Source organism: Chlamydotis macqueenii, chromosome 3 (genome assembly GCF_036417535.1).
Source record: "Chlamydotis macqueenii isolate bChlMac1 chromosome 3, bChlMac1.mat, whole genome shotgun sequence".
In the NCBI taxonomy this organism is placed as follows: domain Eukaryota; kingdom Metazoa; phylum Chordata; class Aves; order Otidiformes; family Otididae; genus Chlamydotis; species Chlamydotis macqueenii.
Window position 1 is genome coordinate 6,453,739 of NC_141558.1, and position 18,173 is coordinate 6,471,911.

The 18,173-nt window shown below is 41.2% G+C and overlaps 1 protein-coding gene across 3 annotated transcripts; it reads left to right on the forward strand.

Annotated features, from left to right (window-relative positions):
• The first annotated feature begins 2,531 nt into the window (after positions 1-2,531).
• Positions 2,532-17,585, forward strand: LOC104483995 (meprin A subunit alpha). 3 transcript variants are annotated; one of them, XM_010125941.2, is made up of 14 exons: positions 2,532-2,615; positions 2,701-2,725; positions 2,825-2,872; positions 3,730-3,770; positions 3,881-3,959; positions 4,261-4,378; positions 5,844-6,023; positions 8,982-9,199; positions 10,181-10,330; positions 13,315-13,530; positions 14,429-14,887; positions 16,042-16,215; positions 16,756-16,963; positions 17,320-17,585. In XM_010125941.2, exons 1-14 carry the CDS (start codon positions 2,547-2,549, stop codon positions 17,465-17,467), a joined length of 2,133 nt encoding a protein of 710 aa, XP_010124243.2. In that variant the 5' UTR covers positions 2,532-2,546; the 3' UTR covers positions 17,468-17,585. The 3 variants fall into 3 exon arrangements, with proteins under 3 accessions (XP_010124243.2, XP_086601213.1, XP_086601212.1); XM_086745087.1 differs by having other exon boundaries at positions 2,547-2,615; positions 2,822-2,872; XM_086745086.1 differs by having other exon boundaries at positions 2,547-2,615; positions 2,822-2,872; positions 5,844-6,019; positions 8,978-9,199.
• The last annotated feature ends 588 nt before the right edge of the window (positions 17,586-18,173 follow it).

The window sequence follows — 18,173 nt, forward strand, 5'->3', positions numbered from 1 at the left end:
ACCTTTCTGAAGTGAGTTTCCTTTGGAAAATGTCAGTGCCTGGAAAGTGAAAACACTTTGTATGAGTAAATAATCATTAAACCAGACCTGACCCTAGTACAGGGGTCAGTGCACTTCTCTCAGGTAGGGGAGGGCAGGTGAGAGTATGCTGTGATAATCCAGCCTCGCTCTGCAAGACTGAGGGCTGTGAACACCAGGCTGTGAACTCTCCTGGCAGGAGGATTTCTCCCTTGCACTTCATGGAAAAACAAAAAAAAATACAAATTTCATTGTTTTCATTTCAACAGAGAATGGAGAAACTTTTGAAATAGCAAGAACTTTTGCAAGGTGTGAAAGCTGCTTCTTGTGAATGCTTTTCGTCCCTTTTCAAAACCAGGAACGTGTGCTGCCTAATAAAAATGCAAAAAGTAGTCTACATTTCTGGCACACAGAATGGCCTAGCTTCTCTTTGGAAATGCTTCCAAGTCCCCATTAGCAATAAATAAAAAGGCAACTGAAGCCTCTTTCTGCTTTCCCTGACAGCACTTTGGGAGTAATTCATGGGGGCATTTCAGTCCCACTGGGTCATATGGGTGCCAGTGGTCCTGAAAACTTTTGCAGTTGCTAAGTGAAAGTGTAGTAAAGAAGTTGAAAGACTTGTTGGGAGACTGCATTCAGTCTCCAGGTACACACTGGGGCAGGCGGATGCCTGAAGGAGGCTGTGGCCCGTGGAGGGCCCGCCGGGACAGCCGTTCTGGAGGGACTGCACCCCGTGGAAGAGATGACCCACGCTGGAGCAGTTTCACGAAGGACTGTGGCCCATGGGAGGGACCCCACGATGGAGCAGGGGAGGAAAGTGAGGAGTTCTTCCCCCAGCGACGAAGTAGCGGCGTAAAACAACGTGTGATGAACTGACCCTAACCCCCCTTCTGTCTTTCCCCCTGTGCCACTCATGGCGGGGAGAAGGTAGTAGAGCTAATGTTAAGCTTGGGAAGAGGGAGAGGTGGGGGGAGGTTATCTTGTTCTCTGTCTCATTATCCTGCTGTTTTTAGTAATAAATAAGTAGCTTTCCCCAAGTCGAGTCTGTTTTGCCCATAACAGTAACTTGAATGATATCTCCTTGTCCTTACCTCAGATCTTGAGGGTTTTTCCTTGTATCATGTCCCCCTATTCTCTCGGAGGGTGGGGACAGTGAGAGAGAGGCTGCGTGCTGTATCTTGAGACACATTTCTCTTTTACTGGTAGCGTGTCCTGTTCTGCTCACATATCAGTCTCCTTCAAAATAACAGTTCATGAAAGAAAGTGCTGAAGAAGACCCATGTATGCTAGGTGAAGAATCAGTCCTCTGAGGCTCTTCTCAAAAAAAAAAAAAGAGAAAAGATCTCTGTATTTATTGCTCTGTAATATGATCTTCTACAAATAGCTTCCTACTTTGATCTATTTGGAGGAAAATATGTTGCTTAGGTTGGAGGATTGACTGCTTTCTAGGACAGAGTGATCGCCCAACACAGATACATTTCCTACTCAAAAACTACTGTCATTTGAGGCTTCTCACACTGGAGTTCAGTGTCTCCTGCAGACACTGCTGGTTATGAAGCAGCTCCAGAGCACTTTTTCTTCTCTTCCTACTCAAGCCCTCTGTGATTGTACAGTGGGAAGGTGTCACAAGCCTTTTCCTACCAAACTGATGATGATAGAGGTGGACATCCTTACCTTCATCACTTGTAATTGCAGATGTGAAATGAGGGAACAGGATTCAATTGCCTAAGCTTAAGGCAGTGAGATGTTCCAGGGCAGGTGGAATATCTGCAACAGGTATGATGCACGGCCTGTGGGAGATCTACAGCTTTCGGGAGCCTTGGCTGAGTTAGCCTGTGTGCTCTCCCTGACCCAAGTCCTCTAGAAAGAAGATACCAAAGTGCAGGACGAAAGTTTGTCCTCTGAAACCCATCAGAAAAGAAAGGAGCATCGAGCTGGAAGGCAAAAGACCTACTGATATATGTGACTGTCTCTGGAGGGAAGGGGTGGCATGTTGTGTACTGGGGCGAGATCAGCTTGGGAAAACACTGTCAGGGAATTCATAATCATATCTCTTTTATCTCTAATCTTTGCAATATGATGTTAATTATTAATGGAAAACAGCACCAGGCCAAATTCTAATGTCACTGGAGTGCTATAAACCCAGAATAATTGTGCTTAAGCACGTGGCTTTCCTCCCGTGCAGCTGGGACCGTAATGCTGACAGATAACAAGCACAGTGGCAGGAGTCAGCAACTTCGGGCCAGATTGCGATCTTCTCACACGGAGCCTGGGTGGGCCTTTCACCAGCTGCATGGAAGATGTGAAGTTATCACGTTCCTCTCCGTAACATTGCTCTGAAGTGGACTTAGGTAGTTGATAACAGCAATTCTATCATGGGCCATTTAGAAGGTAAATCTCGCTGTTATGATAGTGTTATGAAGATGGAAAGTTCAAAGCTGGTTGGCTGGTGTTCTGTGGAAAGCTTAGGAGCATGTCCTATATATTGCAGGAGATGAGAGGGACCAGCTTCTTTTTCCACTGCAAAAATGGGCTCCAGGATCTTCCCACTCTGCCTAGCGCTTCTGTTATGTTATGTTTATGGTACTCCAGTCTCTGTAAGTAGAAACCTGATTTCTACAGGCTCCTCTCAGTTCAGAGACATCTCATACCTTATATTGGTTGTATTTTATTCTCTTTCAGGTCAGGCACATCTCCAGTGAAGCTGGTAAGTCCTCTGTGAAGTCTTGAGTTTTGAAGCATTTTCTTTTTCTTGCTGTGCACCACCACATCTGAACACAATGTTTTATCTGTCTTGTGGAAGCAGATGCTGATGTTGGTGAGATAATCAAAGACATTCCAGACATAAACTTAGGTGAGTTCATGTCTAACTTCTCATAAGGTCTGAAAAAATTGTGAGCAATACACTGAATTTTCAGTATTGTAAAAAAGATATGAGTGATTGATGCTCAGGTAGTTCATGGTAACAACAGAAATGTAGTTAGGGGAGCTCTGAATTACCTTCCTCTGGCTATGACACCTGAATCTGTCCTAGGACTGTAACCCTGTGTAAACAGAGGATGCAGATGTCTTTCACTTCTGAAATTTGGACAGACCACCAGTGTTAAGGCAGTAACACACTGTATCAATTGGAAAGGCTCTGGAGTCCCACCAGCATTTCCTCTCCATCTAGATATGATTTTTATGAAGTTTTACTAAGTGGACAATAACTTAGATGTCTTCTTGAGCTTCTGTATAGGTGGTAAGGAAGTAAAATGGAAAAGACACAAGACAGTGTACTGTCTTCCTTTGTTTTTTCAATTTCCTGTAGTGCAAATTTCCAGATTTGCCTTTGATGGTGCACCATATAATATTCCTCCTGGTGCATTACTCAACATTACTGTGTTCTCCAGAGCATTATCTCATTGTGTGACTGTTGCCACTGCCTGGCAGCAAGCAAGAGATTATCAAGCTAGACATGGATAATGGTGGCCAGCAGATTTCTGCCACCAAAATGCAGACATTGCTGAGTAGTAAATGTTGAGTAGAAGCTACTGTTACATTTAAGCCTGTCCCTATATTTCCGTGTGAAGAGGTTGGCCTTTCTTTATTTTTCTGTAAATGTCTAAGGATGTTAACCTTGTATAAGCAGGCTCAATACAGTTTATGAGGTGAAGTACATTTGATATTTGATTTTTTTTTTACATTATCTTTCATAAAATTACTTTTCAGCTGCAGGACTGGATCTCTTCCAAGGTGATATCTTACTCCCTGTAAGTAATTCAAAACTCTGTACCTATCACTTTCCCTAATTGGAATTTTGGTACAAATCAGCCCATTTCCCCACAACAGATGCATCACCAGCTGTTAATTCCCTTTTCAGCAAAATCAGCGAAATGCCCTAAGAAATGAGACCTACAGATGGAAGTTCCCCGTTCCATATATTCTGGGTGATAACCTAGGTAATGCAGATACTGTATTCAGACTTTAGCTGTACCCCTTATTTGCACTGGAGTTACTGTGATTTTAAAAATTGCCTTTTTCAGAACTGATTCTCTCACTTTAAAATTTACTAAAATGTAGGTTGCTCCTTTACAGCAAAACCTTTTTTTTTCTTCTACAGCTATCATAACAAACCACAATTTAATCAAATTAAATAATTTTTCTCTTCAATCATTTTTCTTTTGGTCCCATGTGTATATCTGTGTGCGTACCTTACCTCTCCAGTGTGTTAAAGGTGCTTTCCTGATGTATGTTTTCCAGATCTGAATGCCAAAGGAGTCATTCTCCAGGCATTTGAAATGTTCCGTCTTAAGTCTTGCATTGATTTCAAGCCATATGAAGGAGAGAGAACCTACATATACTTTACAAAAGAAAGCGGGTAAAGGTTATATCAATTTCTGTTTAGTTTTGCTGTGTAGAGTGAACTGGGAAATCTTTCCATCAGACTTTAGAGTCTAAAAGTTTAGTCTAAGAAGTCTGTTGTCAGCAGGGAAAAAGAGGCCATCTTACCTTCTAAGATACAGAGCTTGGAAACAGCTGCCTTCCTCTGCTGACTGCGGAGGATATTTGGGTAATGATCATGGAATAGGCATCTGATGTTTGAATAGTTTCTCTTGGATGAAGTGAATGCCAGCATCACTGGATTTTCATCAGCTGCTTCCAGTTTCCTCCCTGAGGTTTTTTCCCATTTCAGTGGTGGCTGTAATGACCCCCATGTACATCCTCTTAACTTACCAAGGATGTGAACAGCCAGAATTTAGATTTTGAAACCTTTGGAAGAAAGATTAAAAATATATATATATATGGGAAGCCGTTTTATTGTAATATAGTTATGGTTTTGAGGTGGCTCTTCTTTAATGAAAAGTCCTCTCAAAATTCGAAAATGTTTTCTAGTCAGAGATTCAAGTTTTTCAGGAACCAGAAAGATTGATTTTATTTCCTACACCTAAAGATGTTTTGAAAAACATCTAGAAAAGTACAAAAATCTTCTCTCTATATCAGCTGTGAATATTTCTTGTTCTCCCAGAACTTCATAAAGGCCTATCGGCACTGGTATTTCTGCCCTTTGCTATTCCTTGGGTAATACGTCCTATGACATTTCTCTTACAAGACTGCAAGCGTTATGATTTTTGACAAATTATTGCTGAAGTTGGTACTGGGAACTCCTGATAACAGCTCTTCAAGAGACCATAGGCTCAAGCTCTTTGTTTTCAGTACCCACATTAGGGTGTTCAGAGCTCCTTCAACAAAGATGCAGCTTTGTGATGTGCAAATGAAGCTGCAGTCCAAGAAGATGCTCTAGCAGTTGCCTCTCACATCACCCTCGGGCTACCCCAAAAAGTTCAATGAATTGGCTGAGGAGCTCCTTTCCTCCATCACGATCATCTTCTGCTGAGTCATGAATGAAGGGCTGGGCCCTCACAGAAAAATACAATTTCACACCTACAGCCAATACATTACACAGTTGCTGTTAAAAAGGACCGAATGCTGCTATTCTACATCCTCCAGGATTCTTTCTCTGGCTAAAGTGATTGCAAAAAAGCTCAGTTTGTCTTGACAAGATTACTATTTCTATGAATGTATCATGTTCCTTGGCACTTTTCTTGGCAAAATAGCAGCTGATATAGGACTAAAGTTCTGTGTATCTCAGAAATCAAGGTTGTAGAGTAGAGTATCTGTAAAGTATCAAGGCATCTGGTCAGCATCTAAATAATGTTTTATTTTACCTCTTTAATATTTAAACCATTTTTTGGTATTACTTTTAATCCAGTGAGCAGACTGAGAACTTAAATACAGAGAAGAAAACTCTGCTTAACAGGCAGTAAGAGCTCTCTCTTTCTCAGGTGTTGGTCTATGGTGGGGGACCTGCAGACAGGACAGAACCTCTCTATCGGGACAGGGTGTGACTACAGAGCAATTGTGGAACACGAGGTCCTGCACGCTTTAGGATTTTACCATGAGCAGTCGAGGATGGACCGGGATGACTATGTGACAATCTGGTGGGATCAAATTATTGCAGGTGGGTTTTGACCTTCAAGTCAAACTTTGTGAAGTGCAGATTCGTCAGTATCTTATTTTCCCTCCTAGATTTTAAGACCTTCTTAAAGATAGGATTTTAGAAACACTAGGGCCACACCTGAGACCACTGTAAATCAATCTGTAGGTGAAGCAGGATTTTGATGCAACTTCTCTGGTCAAAAAACAGAGAGTGCCTAAAGCCAGAAGGGAGAGGCTGTCACAGGAATGCAGAGGAATTTATTTCCCCTTGGTTCCAGGACTAGTCTGCTCTCTGATTTTGAACAAAATGTTTTCCCTCTCTATAAATCTGTTTTCTCTTGCAGTGTAATGCAAATTGTAAACTTACTGGGATGGTGAGCTTTGAGGTGGCTCTTCTTTAATCAAAGTCCCTCTCAAAGTCTGAAAGGTTTTTATACTCGGAGATTCAGGCTTCCTTGAAACTGGAAAGATTTACTTTGTATGTGGAGAAGCCTCAAAGTGATTAGATAAGATGAGAAACTAAATAGCGCTGTCTCCTGCTCTCTCCTGTCTCTGCAGGTTCTTGCATTCAGCTTTAATATAATCAGATTCAGTGGCTTCATGAGTTTCAGCAAACTCTCCACAGCCCCCTTGGGCCCTGGGCAGTTCCTCCCACCAGACCACCTGTGAGGTCTGGTTCTGGACTACTTAATGACCGCTTATTTGAAAAAGAGTGAATGGGAGTCTGTAACAAGTTCTGAAAGGAGTGCTAGCAAAGACACCAAGGACAAACTCTTGTTCCCAGAGGTGAACAAGTGATGAACTTTGTGATGCCAGTGATGGTGCCAATGCAGCAAAGCTGCCCTGCTCTATGTGGACCAGCTGGTCACTTTCCAGGGTTACATGCTCACCACTTTTCCACATAAGTTGGAAATAACAAAAATACATGCAAAATAGTCAGCAGAAAGGAACAAGATTCAGGGAGCACAGTGTTCTCTTTTGGGTAGATAAGAACTGCTGGTACAAGCGGTTTCTGCTGACATCTAAGTGCAGTATCTGATATTTTTAACTGCTCCAAGTTGAATGGCCATGTGCATTCCTACTTGCCTCTGCCCTGTAAGTGTAGTCTCTTTTGGGGTGGCTAAGTGGTAGATAGGGTGTGGATATTGGTTTTGCAGGCCATCATTTTTTTTTGTTATGAACAGCACTAAAAACAATTCACTTTATTGCTAACTTGGTCTCATCTTGAATCATGGTAATAAAGAGGATGACGATGATAGCATCTAGACTCCAGAAAAACGATACAGATTATGGACTTTAATGTAGCACTAATCTGAATGGAGTCCTGGGGCTGGTCTGATATCATTACAGTAATTCCTATATTCTGTAGGTTTCTATCCATGCTATAAAATGTCATTTTCCAGTTAGACAAATTTATTAAGTAGAAAACATCTGCTGAAGCTGTTTGAAAGATGTCTGCTCCTCTAAGGTTGATATGATTGTGCTCTGTGTGTGTGTGCATGCATGCACAACGGTTCCCACATCAGTGATCTGCAATCCCAAATTCAATAGCATGGTAGCAGTTTTTGCCATAAACTGCACTGCAGATAGATGGCTGATGAGAGAAGAGATCCCCTGTTTATGTTGCTGTTGACAGAAAAGCTCATAACCCTATTAGATTTCAGAGAAAAGACACAAGACAGCCTATTGAAATAAACTCCCTGCTGTATGGTTTGTTTCTTTTAAAATCACACAGAAGTTACCTTTTGCCTGGTAATGATCTTAAAAACCAACATCATTATACATGCCTGTGTCCTGCCAAGATTTCATCCCCAGCTATAAAAAGTGATAGCACTTAATTAGCAAGATTCTTCCCCTTTTTGATAAAAGGTGCAATTCAAGTATCTGTAAGAAAAAAAATCCCGAGCTCTTATACAATCTCAAGCCTTGAACTGAAGACCTTTGTGCCCAGAATGAACTTGCAGAAAGGAAGGGCAGCCTTTACAGAGAGAAGCTGTAATTATCCACCAAGTGTAGTCATATGCTATTTCTTCTTGGAGAGCAAGTGCCAAATATTCTGAAAATATTAGTATATGGAAACACTGGTGCTCTCTCTTTACTTCAATACCAAAGTACGTGAAATGGCTCCCTCTCTCTGCCCTAGCAGACACCTTCAGAATGAAGAACTTTCTATAACAAACCATCAGAAACATGTTTCCTAAAGACATTTCAATAGAAATATCATAGCAATATTGTCAATGTAGGGTAAAATAATATTTTTTTTTCTGCTTCCTAATGTATTATTTTCTTCAAAGATGAACAGAACCTGGAGGCACTCTAGTACTGTCTTGTACTTTTTTTACAATGAGGGTGGTAGAACTCTGGAACAGGTTGCCCAGAGACGTGGTGGATGCTGCATCCCTGGATATGTTGAAGGTCAGGTTGGATGAGGCTCTGAGCAACCTGATCAGGTTGGAGATGTCCCTGCTCCTTTCAGGAGGGGTTGGACTAGATGACCTTTGAAGGTCCCTTCCAACCATAACCGTTCTATGATTCTATGATTCTAGTGTCATATCTGTCCCCTTAATAAGTGGAGGGCTCCAGGGCCTCTCCTTGTGTGTATATGATACAATATCCTGGGAAACATTTACGTCAATATTCACAGACTCTGGAATGGAGTACATTATTCCTTAAGCTTAATCCTTCATAATACTTACTATTAGACCATCTAATCTGACCTCCTATATATTCCACTCTTTATAGCTCATTGATATTTGATCTTCAACTTACTGAAGTGAGGGAGCAGAACTACAATCTAAAGACACTGCTTTGTTGTTCAAATTACTTCATAAACAAATCTTGCTAAATTTGAATATTTATTGTAGATTAATTGCTTTCAAATATATTAATTCGGCCTCAGAAAACTGTACGCAAGGGGCCATGCTAAAGCCATTTCCTTTACAGATTCTCTTAAAAAAACCCTTTTCTGTTCTTTTGCCAGATAGAGAACACAATTTTCTGAAATATGATGACAGCTTTATCACTGATCTGAACACACCCTATGACTACGAATCATTGATGCACTATGAACCATTTTCATTTAACAAGAATGAAAGCATCCCTACTATCACAGCGAACATACCAGAATTTGATGACATAATTGGACAACGTCTAGACCTCAGTGCCATTGACTTGGAAAGACTGAATCGCATGTATAACTGCAGTAAGTCATAATTTAACCATGGCAAACTGTTTCTTTTTTATACTTGAGCCTGGCTGGTTTACCTCCCTTATGTCTCTAGAACCACAAAAACTCTTTTCAGGTCCTCTTGAGGAGGTATGAGAGAGGACCTATGGTGTAGAAACCCAAACCGTTTATTCCCTCCTCATCCCTCTCTTTGGCTCTGCTAACTACCGTTACTTTTGTAAAAGTTCGATTGGTCAATGAAAGTCAATCCATCCACATGTTCTCTTCCATGTTGCTCCTCGGGGTTCAGACATGCAGTTGTGTTCTGCTGGTGTGTGGGCAGCTTCATTGTGCTTTTGTGAGGTGAATGCAACTGTACTTTGTCCTCTTTTACTGTCATTTGGTCTTAATTATGTTATTTTGCACCTAAGATTGGCTAAGTCTAGAGTCCGACACTCTCTAGTTGGTTGCTAAGCTGGTTGAAGATCAACCACATGTGATTGTTAGTGAGAAGTTATTGTCCCCATGGATCTGTCAACAGAAGCATCAACTTGTAGGCAAGCTCAGCTGAACTGGCCTAAGGTAGCTGGGTGGACTTTGCTTGAAGTGGAAGAACAATGCTTGTCCTCATCAAGCAGACAAGTGAGCTGTCTGACAAGAACAATAACCTCCAGTTGAGGAATGGTTAAACACACCACCACCACTGTTCACGAAGTGGCTTGTCTCTCCAAGACTTACAAGCAGGCATGAAGACAGCCACCACCAGTCACTGTGTTTCAGCTGACCCATGGGAGTTTGTTAACCTTCTGCAAAGTGGTAAAATATTGTTATCTTTATGTAGGAAATCCCTCCAGGAATAATATATTTCCTCTTTTGAGTCTTTGGGTTCACATCTGCTGTGGGTTGTGTTCCCTACATGATGTTTGTACTAGTGTAAACAACCTCCTCCCAAGTTAGAACAGAAATTTTAATGAGATACTACTTTGGAGGTAACCATGTGAGCATTTTTTTTTTCAGCTTCAACTCACACTTTTCTGGACCAGTGTTCTTTTGAGTTAGAAAATATCTGCGGCATGATTCAGGGCGCCAGAGATGATCTAGACTGGGTCCGTCAACAGAGCAGTGCTACAGGGCAGGAAGACCACACACTTTCTGGGCGCTGTAGAGGTAAAACGAAGTAACAGAGCACTTTCCTATGGAAAAGGGGTTTGCTGGGGTAATGGTGCATGTCTGTGCTGGTCTGTGTACTTTAACACAGTGTCTTTAACAACTTCTTTGAACCCATGGTAGCCAACGCTTGAGAAAACCCAGCATTGTCTACTCTGAAAACATAGGATTAAATGGCCATATTTAGGAAACTACCCAGTAAACATCCAAATTGCAATGTTTCTTGTTAAGCAAAAACCCCTTTTTCTTTTCACGTGTCTTGACCCTGTGAGTGTAAGTTTATGGTTGCACTTGTGCTCTCACTAAGCTTTTTCAACATAGTGGAATGTTCTCCACATCAGCACGATAAAAGGGGACAAAGAACAATCTTACCTAGAGACCTTTTACATATAACCTGGAAAAGGATTTACTGCAACTTCCAAAGTCTCAGTAAGAGTTATGTTACCCCATGATAAGAATGAAACAGCACTAGTAGCCACTCATAAATGTTGTGTTTGCAAAGTGAATGATAAGCTAACCTTGAGGTGTGCTGGTTCTGGAGGTAGAAGAAAGTTGCAAAGTATTTTGTGATAGGAATTTAGGGATAATTTTCTTTTTCACATGGTAATTTTGCCATTTTTCAAAGGAAGACAATATCAGAAAGGGTGGAGTCAGCCTCAGTCAGTTGCAGGGTGGTAGCTTACAAATGATAATAAGTTTAAATCACAACAAACAATTCTGAAAAGCAAGGGCCTGATTTATCATTATTTAGACAGGGAAAATTATTAGAGACTTTAAAAAAGAAAGTTACTTTTGTGGTAATTTTTGCCTAAGTACGGAGTTAAAGAATTCTGCCCTAAAGCACATTCAATTGTGCTTTGTTACTTTTTGATAAAGGAAAAATTTGACTTGCTGCACTCAGGAGTAGACCATTCCCCTTACATGACCCACCTACTGGAAAGAAAAACAGGTCCTCAACCTCTTATAATGCTGGTACTTGTTGATCACGTCCAGGAATGCAATATAACTCAAGAAAACCATCTTACAGCTTCTAGAAGTCCATGCTCCTAACCCTCATCTGACTTTTAGAATTAATCCCTCTCCTTTTTTTTTTTGTCCCATATAGTATAATTGTAACTGAAAAGTAATTCAGCTAAGTTGTTTGATGTTATCAGGTAAAATCCAATCTGTCTAAAGTAAACCCTTAACTTGTACTTACGCTTTAGCATCGAGTGACTTGGTACTTATTGATGTTATCGGAAGAGTAAATAGAGAGGGGTAGGTGCCTTTGGTCTCCAGTGTCAAAATGAATTGCATGAGTAGGGAGCCCCTCCCCTTTTGGATGCCTTCAATGACCCTTGGTTCATTCAAATTCAGACATTTTTTGAGAACTGATTCTTCAGTCATCTGAAGTGGGGAAAAATTTTAGATTTTTTGACACAGATGGATCATATTTTGCCCAAACAGTTTTGATTTCTTGGGTTTTTGACTCATTACTGGCTAAACTGAAGGAGGGAAAGTACAGCCTAACGCTTAGAGAGGAGCTGGCAGCCTGACTCTGGATTTGATCCCTGTATCCCTATGCTGAAGTCTGCTAAGGCCATATTCTAATTGTAACAGATGCTTAATGTTGCATTTATTTAACTTTCTTATCAAAAAGGAGGTAGAATCTAGATAATTTGAAGGGTTTCATACCATAATAAGTTCAACAACAAAGTTAGGCATCTGACTAAGGCTCACAGCCCTGTTTCTCACTTGGAGCACCAGTGATCATACGTGTATTTAACATACTGAAATGTAACATTAATTTAACTTATGGTGAAACGTCATACATGTGCATGAAGCAGTTAGGTATCTATGGCAAAAGTTCTATGGGTTCAAAGCATTGCTACAGTGTGGGAGGTAATGGAGAATATTCCCCTGACACAGAGCGAACATGGTATTCAGAACAGCTCGAAGAGCTCCACTAACCATGCGGGAGGATGTACTCTGTTTATGCAGCTGCAGATTTAACTGATGATGCCCTAGATGTTAGCTTGGACAAGAGCTGAAGAACCAGCCCCCAACAGGGGAAGTTTTCACACAATAGCTAAAAGAATTTCACTTGTTAATTTAATCATAGACTACAAGGAATAACAAAAGAGCATTGCAATGCAGATAAGATGTGACAAGTCCATGTAATATCAAGATAAGATACATGTGCAAATGGTGAATCCCTTGTAAATATAAGGATAAAAATCAACATTTCAAATATAAAGTAAAGAAGACTTCAAAAAATGTTAGTGAGAAATTAAACTAGAGGGGCAGGAATTCTTAAATAATTTCTCCAAACTGAGAAGCTGAGTTTTGAAAAGTTTTTGGGCAAGTTGTAAAAAACCAGCTTCTTTATGTTCAAGGTCAGGAGAGTGCTAGTTCTGTGTCCAACTCTTTTTTATTGTCTTCATCACTGATAAGAAATTATCTTACTCTTTACAAGGTAATACAGCATGTGATCTCTAAGATTGCACCTTTAGATTTTCTTCACTGTAAATCAAGTAAAAAATATGTTTACTAGTAGCTTGCAGTCAACACTGAATCTTCTGTCTCATTTCTCTGACATCCCTGAGGCATCCAACTTCCAAGTAGACCAACTAATGCAAAATTCACTGCTGCGAGAAATAAGTTCCATATATAGAGAATCATAGAATGGTTTGGGTTGGAAGTGACCTTCAAAGGTCATCCAGTCCAACCCCCCTGCAAGGAGCAGGGACATCCCCAACCAGATCAGGTTGTTCAGAGCTTCATCCAACCTGGCCTTGAATGTTTCCAGGGATGGGGCATCCACCACCATATGCTGAACTACTGGTCCTGCTCTTATCCTGGTCTGTCTTGGCTGGTTATCACATACCATTTCGTCTACTACTCATGTTAAGTACTACACTTAAGCCTACTAGAAGAGTGGAGTTTTCCATGAAGCTAGCAGAAAATCTGGAAAGAGACAATGACACTCCACACTTTCTTCACAGATGCTGGCTACTTCATGTACTTTGACACCAGCTCTGGCAAGGCAGAGGAGGTGGCAGTCCTAGAGTCTCGAATTCTTTATCCGAAGAGAACTCAGCAGTGCCTCCAGTTCTTCTACAGGATCACGGGAAGCCTTTCTGACAAGCTGATCATCTGGCTTAAAGAGGATGATGGCACTGGAAATGTTCGCAAGATGAGGAAAATTGAAACCTTTCAAGGTAATTCTGGAAATATAAGGAATATACAGAATATTGGGGGAGGAAAAGTTGTCTTACAGAGTGGGTTGACTCAGAAATAAAAAGATTTTCCTGAAGCTACCAGAATGTCTTGCAATATGTCTTAGAATTTTGGTGATATGTGAGGGCATTTAGCAGTGAAGCTGTGAGTGGTAGTAATGTAATTTAGGTGCTCCACAGATGACGTCGCGATGCTTCTAATAATGTTATGTTACCCTCAGTGACTGACAGGGACCCCAAACTCTGCTGGAGGTCAGTTGAGTAGCCCTCCACTGGCTGCTATATGATCTAAGAGTGAGCTGTTCAAAGGTAAATACCTGTGCTCATGTGCAGCCAATAAGAACCCCAGCCTGATTTTTGTATGGCTGCAAATACAAAAACATATGTCATTTTGGAAATGTGAACTGAGCTCCCACTTTGTATGATTTCACTAAATAGGACAAATTCACCCACTGTGGCACCGTGTGTTTATGTTGTCAAAACCCAAGACCTATGATAACCTGGCTGTGTCAAGCTGCAGCTGTTTACAGGGAAGGATAAATCCCTGGAAAAGTGGCAGCAACAGTTAATTCTAACATTTTGAGTCACTGACTTCCATCCAGTTGTAATGTCCTGGCCTTTAGCCTGTCGCCCTTTATAGTGGAGACTGCCATTCACTCATGTGTGAGGACTCCCTAATACAATGAGTCCAGAGCATTTAGTTGATCAGGCAATGTGAGTACATTATAATCACAATATCAACTTAAGATCTCCAGCCTTCAGGATTCTATGAGAGGTCCAGTTGTCTAAAAATGAAGCTGGAATGGATGTCTAGGAATAAGCTGCTTCATAATATCACTAATCATGCTGATGGCAGTGTTTTCATTTTCTTTTACCAAAGCGGATAATGACTATAACTGGAAAATTGCCCACGTAACCCTCAACGCTCAAAAGAAGTTCCGTTACCTCTTCCAAGGACTAAAGGGCAACTCCAGCTCTTCATCTGGTGGGATTGCTATTGATGATGTCACGCTGACAGAGACCCCCTGTCCTTCAGCTGTGTGGGTCATTCGGAACTTCAGCCAAATCCTCGAAAACGCATCAAGCAATGTTATTCAGAGCCCCCGGTTTTATAGCCCAGAGGGTTATGGTTTTGGCATAAGTGTGTATCCTCACTCCAGAATCAGTGGCTACACTCGCATTGCCTTTCACTTGTGCAGTGGAGAGAATGATGGTGTTCTGGAGTGGCCAGCTCTAAACCGCCAAGCCACGCTCACAGTGCTGGACCAGGACCCTGATGTCCTGAAAAGGATGTCCTCAAGCAGAAGCTTCACCACAAGCAAAGACCATGTTAACACAGGTAAGCGATTTCTGCCTGGAGAAGTGAAAATGAAAGTGAAGGAATATGAGTCAGAGGATTGAGTGTAGGACTCAAAGTTGGTCGACTTCAGCTGCATTTCTCAATTTGAGACACTTTCCTATGTATGACTCAGAATTCCTGTCTGCAAAAGACCATTTAGTGCGAAAAGTGACACATAGAATGTTGGTGTTTTGAGCAGTCCCTGGGATATCTGAGTTGGACTCTAAATGCAGAGTTCTCCTAAGAGCTGGCAATTCCCATTCTACCTGTGGCTTGCCCATTATGACAGGTAACATATCACCACAGGATGGTGCAGTGCCAGCAGGATGCTGTATTCCATTGCTAAATCAACAATAATTTAAGTTAAAAGTGCATTTTGGAGGCTTGGTTATCTTGAATATACATGGTCTGAAAGCGCAGGGTTCACATTATAGCTCTATTTAGGAAAAAAAATAACCTGAAAACACCTGTGAGATCAGACTTCAGCATTTGAAGCCTGTCTTGCTTGGCTGGGAATAGACTGCAGGTTATGAGCTCTTTCACACAGGGGCTACCTTTTAATTCCAAGTTTATACAGCATGTAGCACCATACTTCCACATCCACCTCTAGGACTTCCCATGTTAATTCAAAGAAATAAGAACAACGGGACAATACTGAGTTCGGTACAGAATGAAATGCTAGAGATGAATCTCCATCTCTCTTCACTTTTTCCAGTGGAAGTTTAGTACTCACATTTTCAGTAGGAGGTTTTAAAGCTTAGGTTTGAGTATGTTTAACAGAGCCATAGAAATGAACAAAATCTGCTAGACTCTAAACCATAAGTACTTAAAAACCTATGAGGGAGTGTTCTTACGCAGGAGGGAGCTCTTAGCTGGTGAGAACGAGGAGGTAACTTGTGTTTGGTCAGCCCTCAATGAAAGGGGAGTTGTGGAATTGCCCTCACATACACTAAGAGTCCTCATGCAGCCCTTATCTAAGGATCTTCTGGCACCCATAATTTTTCAGTCCCCTGTGATTTGTTTGGGCATTTCAACTCTGAACTTGATTTTACAGCATAAATCCCATTTAACACTGTAATGTACAGAAAATTTATGTCATACTTCCAGTTGCAGAACTTTGTGGTTCTTATTCAGCACTGATACTCTCTTTGCAGATGCTAATGGAACCTTAATATGGGAGAAACCTTCAATTGCTGGAAATTATGATGCCTCATGCAATTGCTATAGAAGTATATCCTGGGGGTGGACTAACTTCATATCCCACAGCCAGATGAGACGGAGAAGCTTCCTGAAAAATGATGACCTGATTATTTTTGCAGAATTTAATGGTAAAGACCCACTTCCTGATCCTCCTTACAAAAACAAATGGGTGATCCTTTTCATCTCTTTTCATACATTCAAGTAACTATTGCCACCTACGTCTGAGTCATCTTCTCTTCTAATGGACATCAAAGTTAAAAGCATTTCTGTGTCTTAGTTTCAGATGGATGATGTTGATTAAAGTGATTGTGAGTTCAGAGGAATCTAAATGGCAATGATTACTGAAGGTTAACTTCTGAGACACCTTTAATCACCCTACCAGTAGCTACGTCAATTTCTAAGCATTGAACTTCCTCGTTGTGTTCATTTTCAAACAGAACAGCAACACTTGGCATAACTTTTCAAAGTACAGAATACCACTGAATTTCCTAACTAGTTACTGTGATTTCAGAATTATTTTCTGTCTTGTGCTTTAAATATGCAGAACTTGCTGTGGTATGGCAAGAGCTCAGAAAAGGGCAACTGGACAAGCAGTCCATAAAGCACCCTGTGAGCTCCTGTTAGGAAGAATACTACACTGTTATCTGATGTCTTTCTCTTTTTAAAAGATCTAATTCACCTCAATAACACTGAAGTCCCCGTGGAACCTGAACAATCTGCCTTCATGGAAGGCCTCATTCTTGAAAGGCAGAAGAGAGCAGCCCAGGAGATGGAGCCTGCTCAAGGTCGGCTGCATTATCTGCAAGACCCGTGTGACCCAAACCCTTGCCAGAATGACGGAGTCTGTGTGAATGTGAAAGGGAGAGCAAGCTGCAGGTATCACGGACCTCTTTCTTGCTTGTCTTGACTTTCTTCTGAACCAAATGATGCAGCTAATAAATATTCAGAGCTACAGACCTCAGAGGTCTGAGCTACTAGGTCTTCAAGAAGCGGTAGAAACAAAACACTTCACTGCAGTGACTGGTTTCTACTAGCAGCCATAGGCGGAGGCAAAGGAACCCCACTCTGTGGTGCTTCTAGGGGATGTAAATAGCCTCCAAACAAGGTGGGGGTGCTGTTATGTGAACCCCTCTAATGGGAACTGCCCGTCCAGGGTAGTGAGTGTGAGGACCTTGAGGTGGGCCTGTAGGGCAGGACAAAACTCCATGTGAATCTGTAATTTATTTTCCCAGGTGCCCATCAGGACAAGCCTTCTTCTTTACAGGTGAGAGATGTCAGTCAAGGCAGGTCCATGGGGACATCCTAGGAATGACAATTGGTGGAGTTGCTGGAACCGTTGTCTTAACCATCGTCCTTGTTTCCATGATGGCTAAAAGATGAAGAGCTGCAGGATGATAAATCTCAGCCTGGTAATTTTTCCATAGTTCGTAAAACATCAGTTTTCAGTGAAAAGTGATGAACACAATTTGGGGAAGACCAGTCAGCATATGCAAAAAACGCTCTGTCAACATCTTGGCAGCAATCTGCTTACTCTCTAGGACTTGGCAGTTAAAGAACATAGTGCTGTCTAATGAAAAGTTCATACCCCACCTCTCTTGTGTATTCTTTTAACCTTTTGTTTCTTCATCCAATAGCAAGCAGTAGTGCTGGGAGTCCATGCATTTACTCTCAACCACAGTTCAAACTTAGATTAAATAACAGGTACAACCTCTCAAAACACTGGAAAAAATAACATAGAAGCACATATATTAAGGTTCTAGAAATGTTCCTATAGAAATTACTCAAGAAATCTAAAGGCTACATAACCATAGGTATGTAAATGAGTACTTCAGCACTAATTTTCTGTAGAGCTGTGCTGGTGTACAAAAGCTGAGTAGCTATTACATAGAATTCATGGTAAACTACCACTGTAGATTCTCTAGCAGGGAAATAATTTCATATTAAAGCCAGTTGTCTTTCTAGGAGACCTCACTACATAAGATTTTCAAATATTCAAGTGTAAATCTATTCTCTGGGCAAAATCCAAAGTTCTTTTAAAACATCTATAAAGCTCCCTTGATTTCAGCAGGCAGTGGATGAAATTGGA

Coding starts and splice junctions, on each gene's coding strand:
- LOC104483995 (XM_086745087.1), top strand. CDS start 2,547: ATGGGCTCCAGGATCTTCCCACTCTGCCTAGCGCTTCTGTTATGTTAT. Junction 4,379..5,843: donor TACTTTACAAAAGAAAGCGG/GTAAAGGTTATA, acceptor TCTCTTTCTCAG/GTGTTGGTCTATGGTGGGGG. Junction 16,964..17,319: donor AAAGGGAGAGCAAGCTGCAG/GTATCACGGACC, acceptor TTATTTTCCCAG/GTGCCCATCAGGACAAGCCT.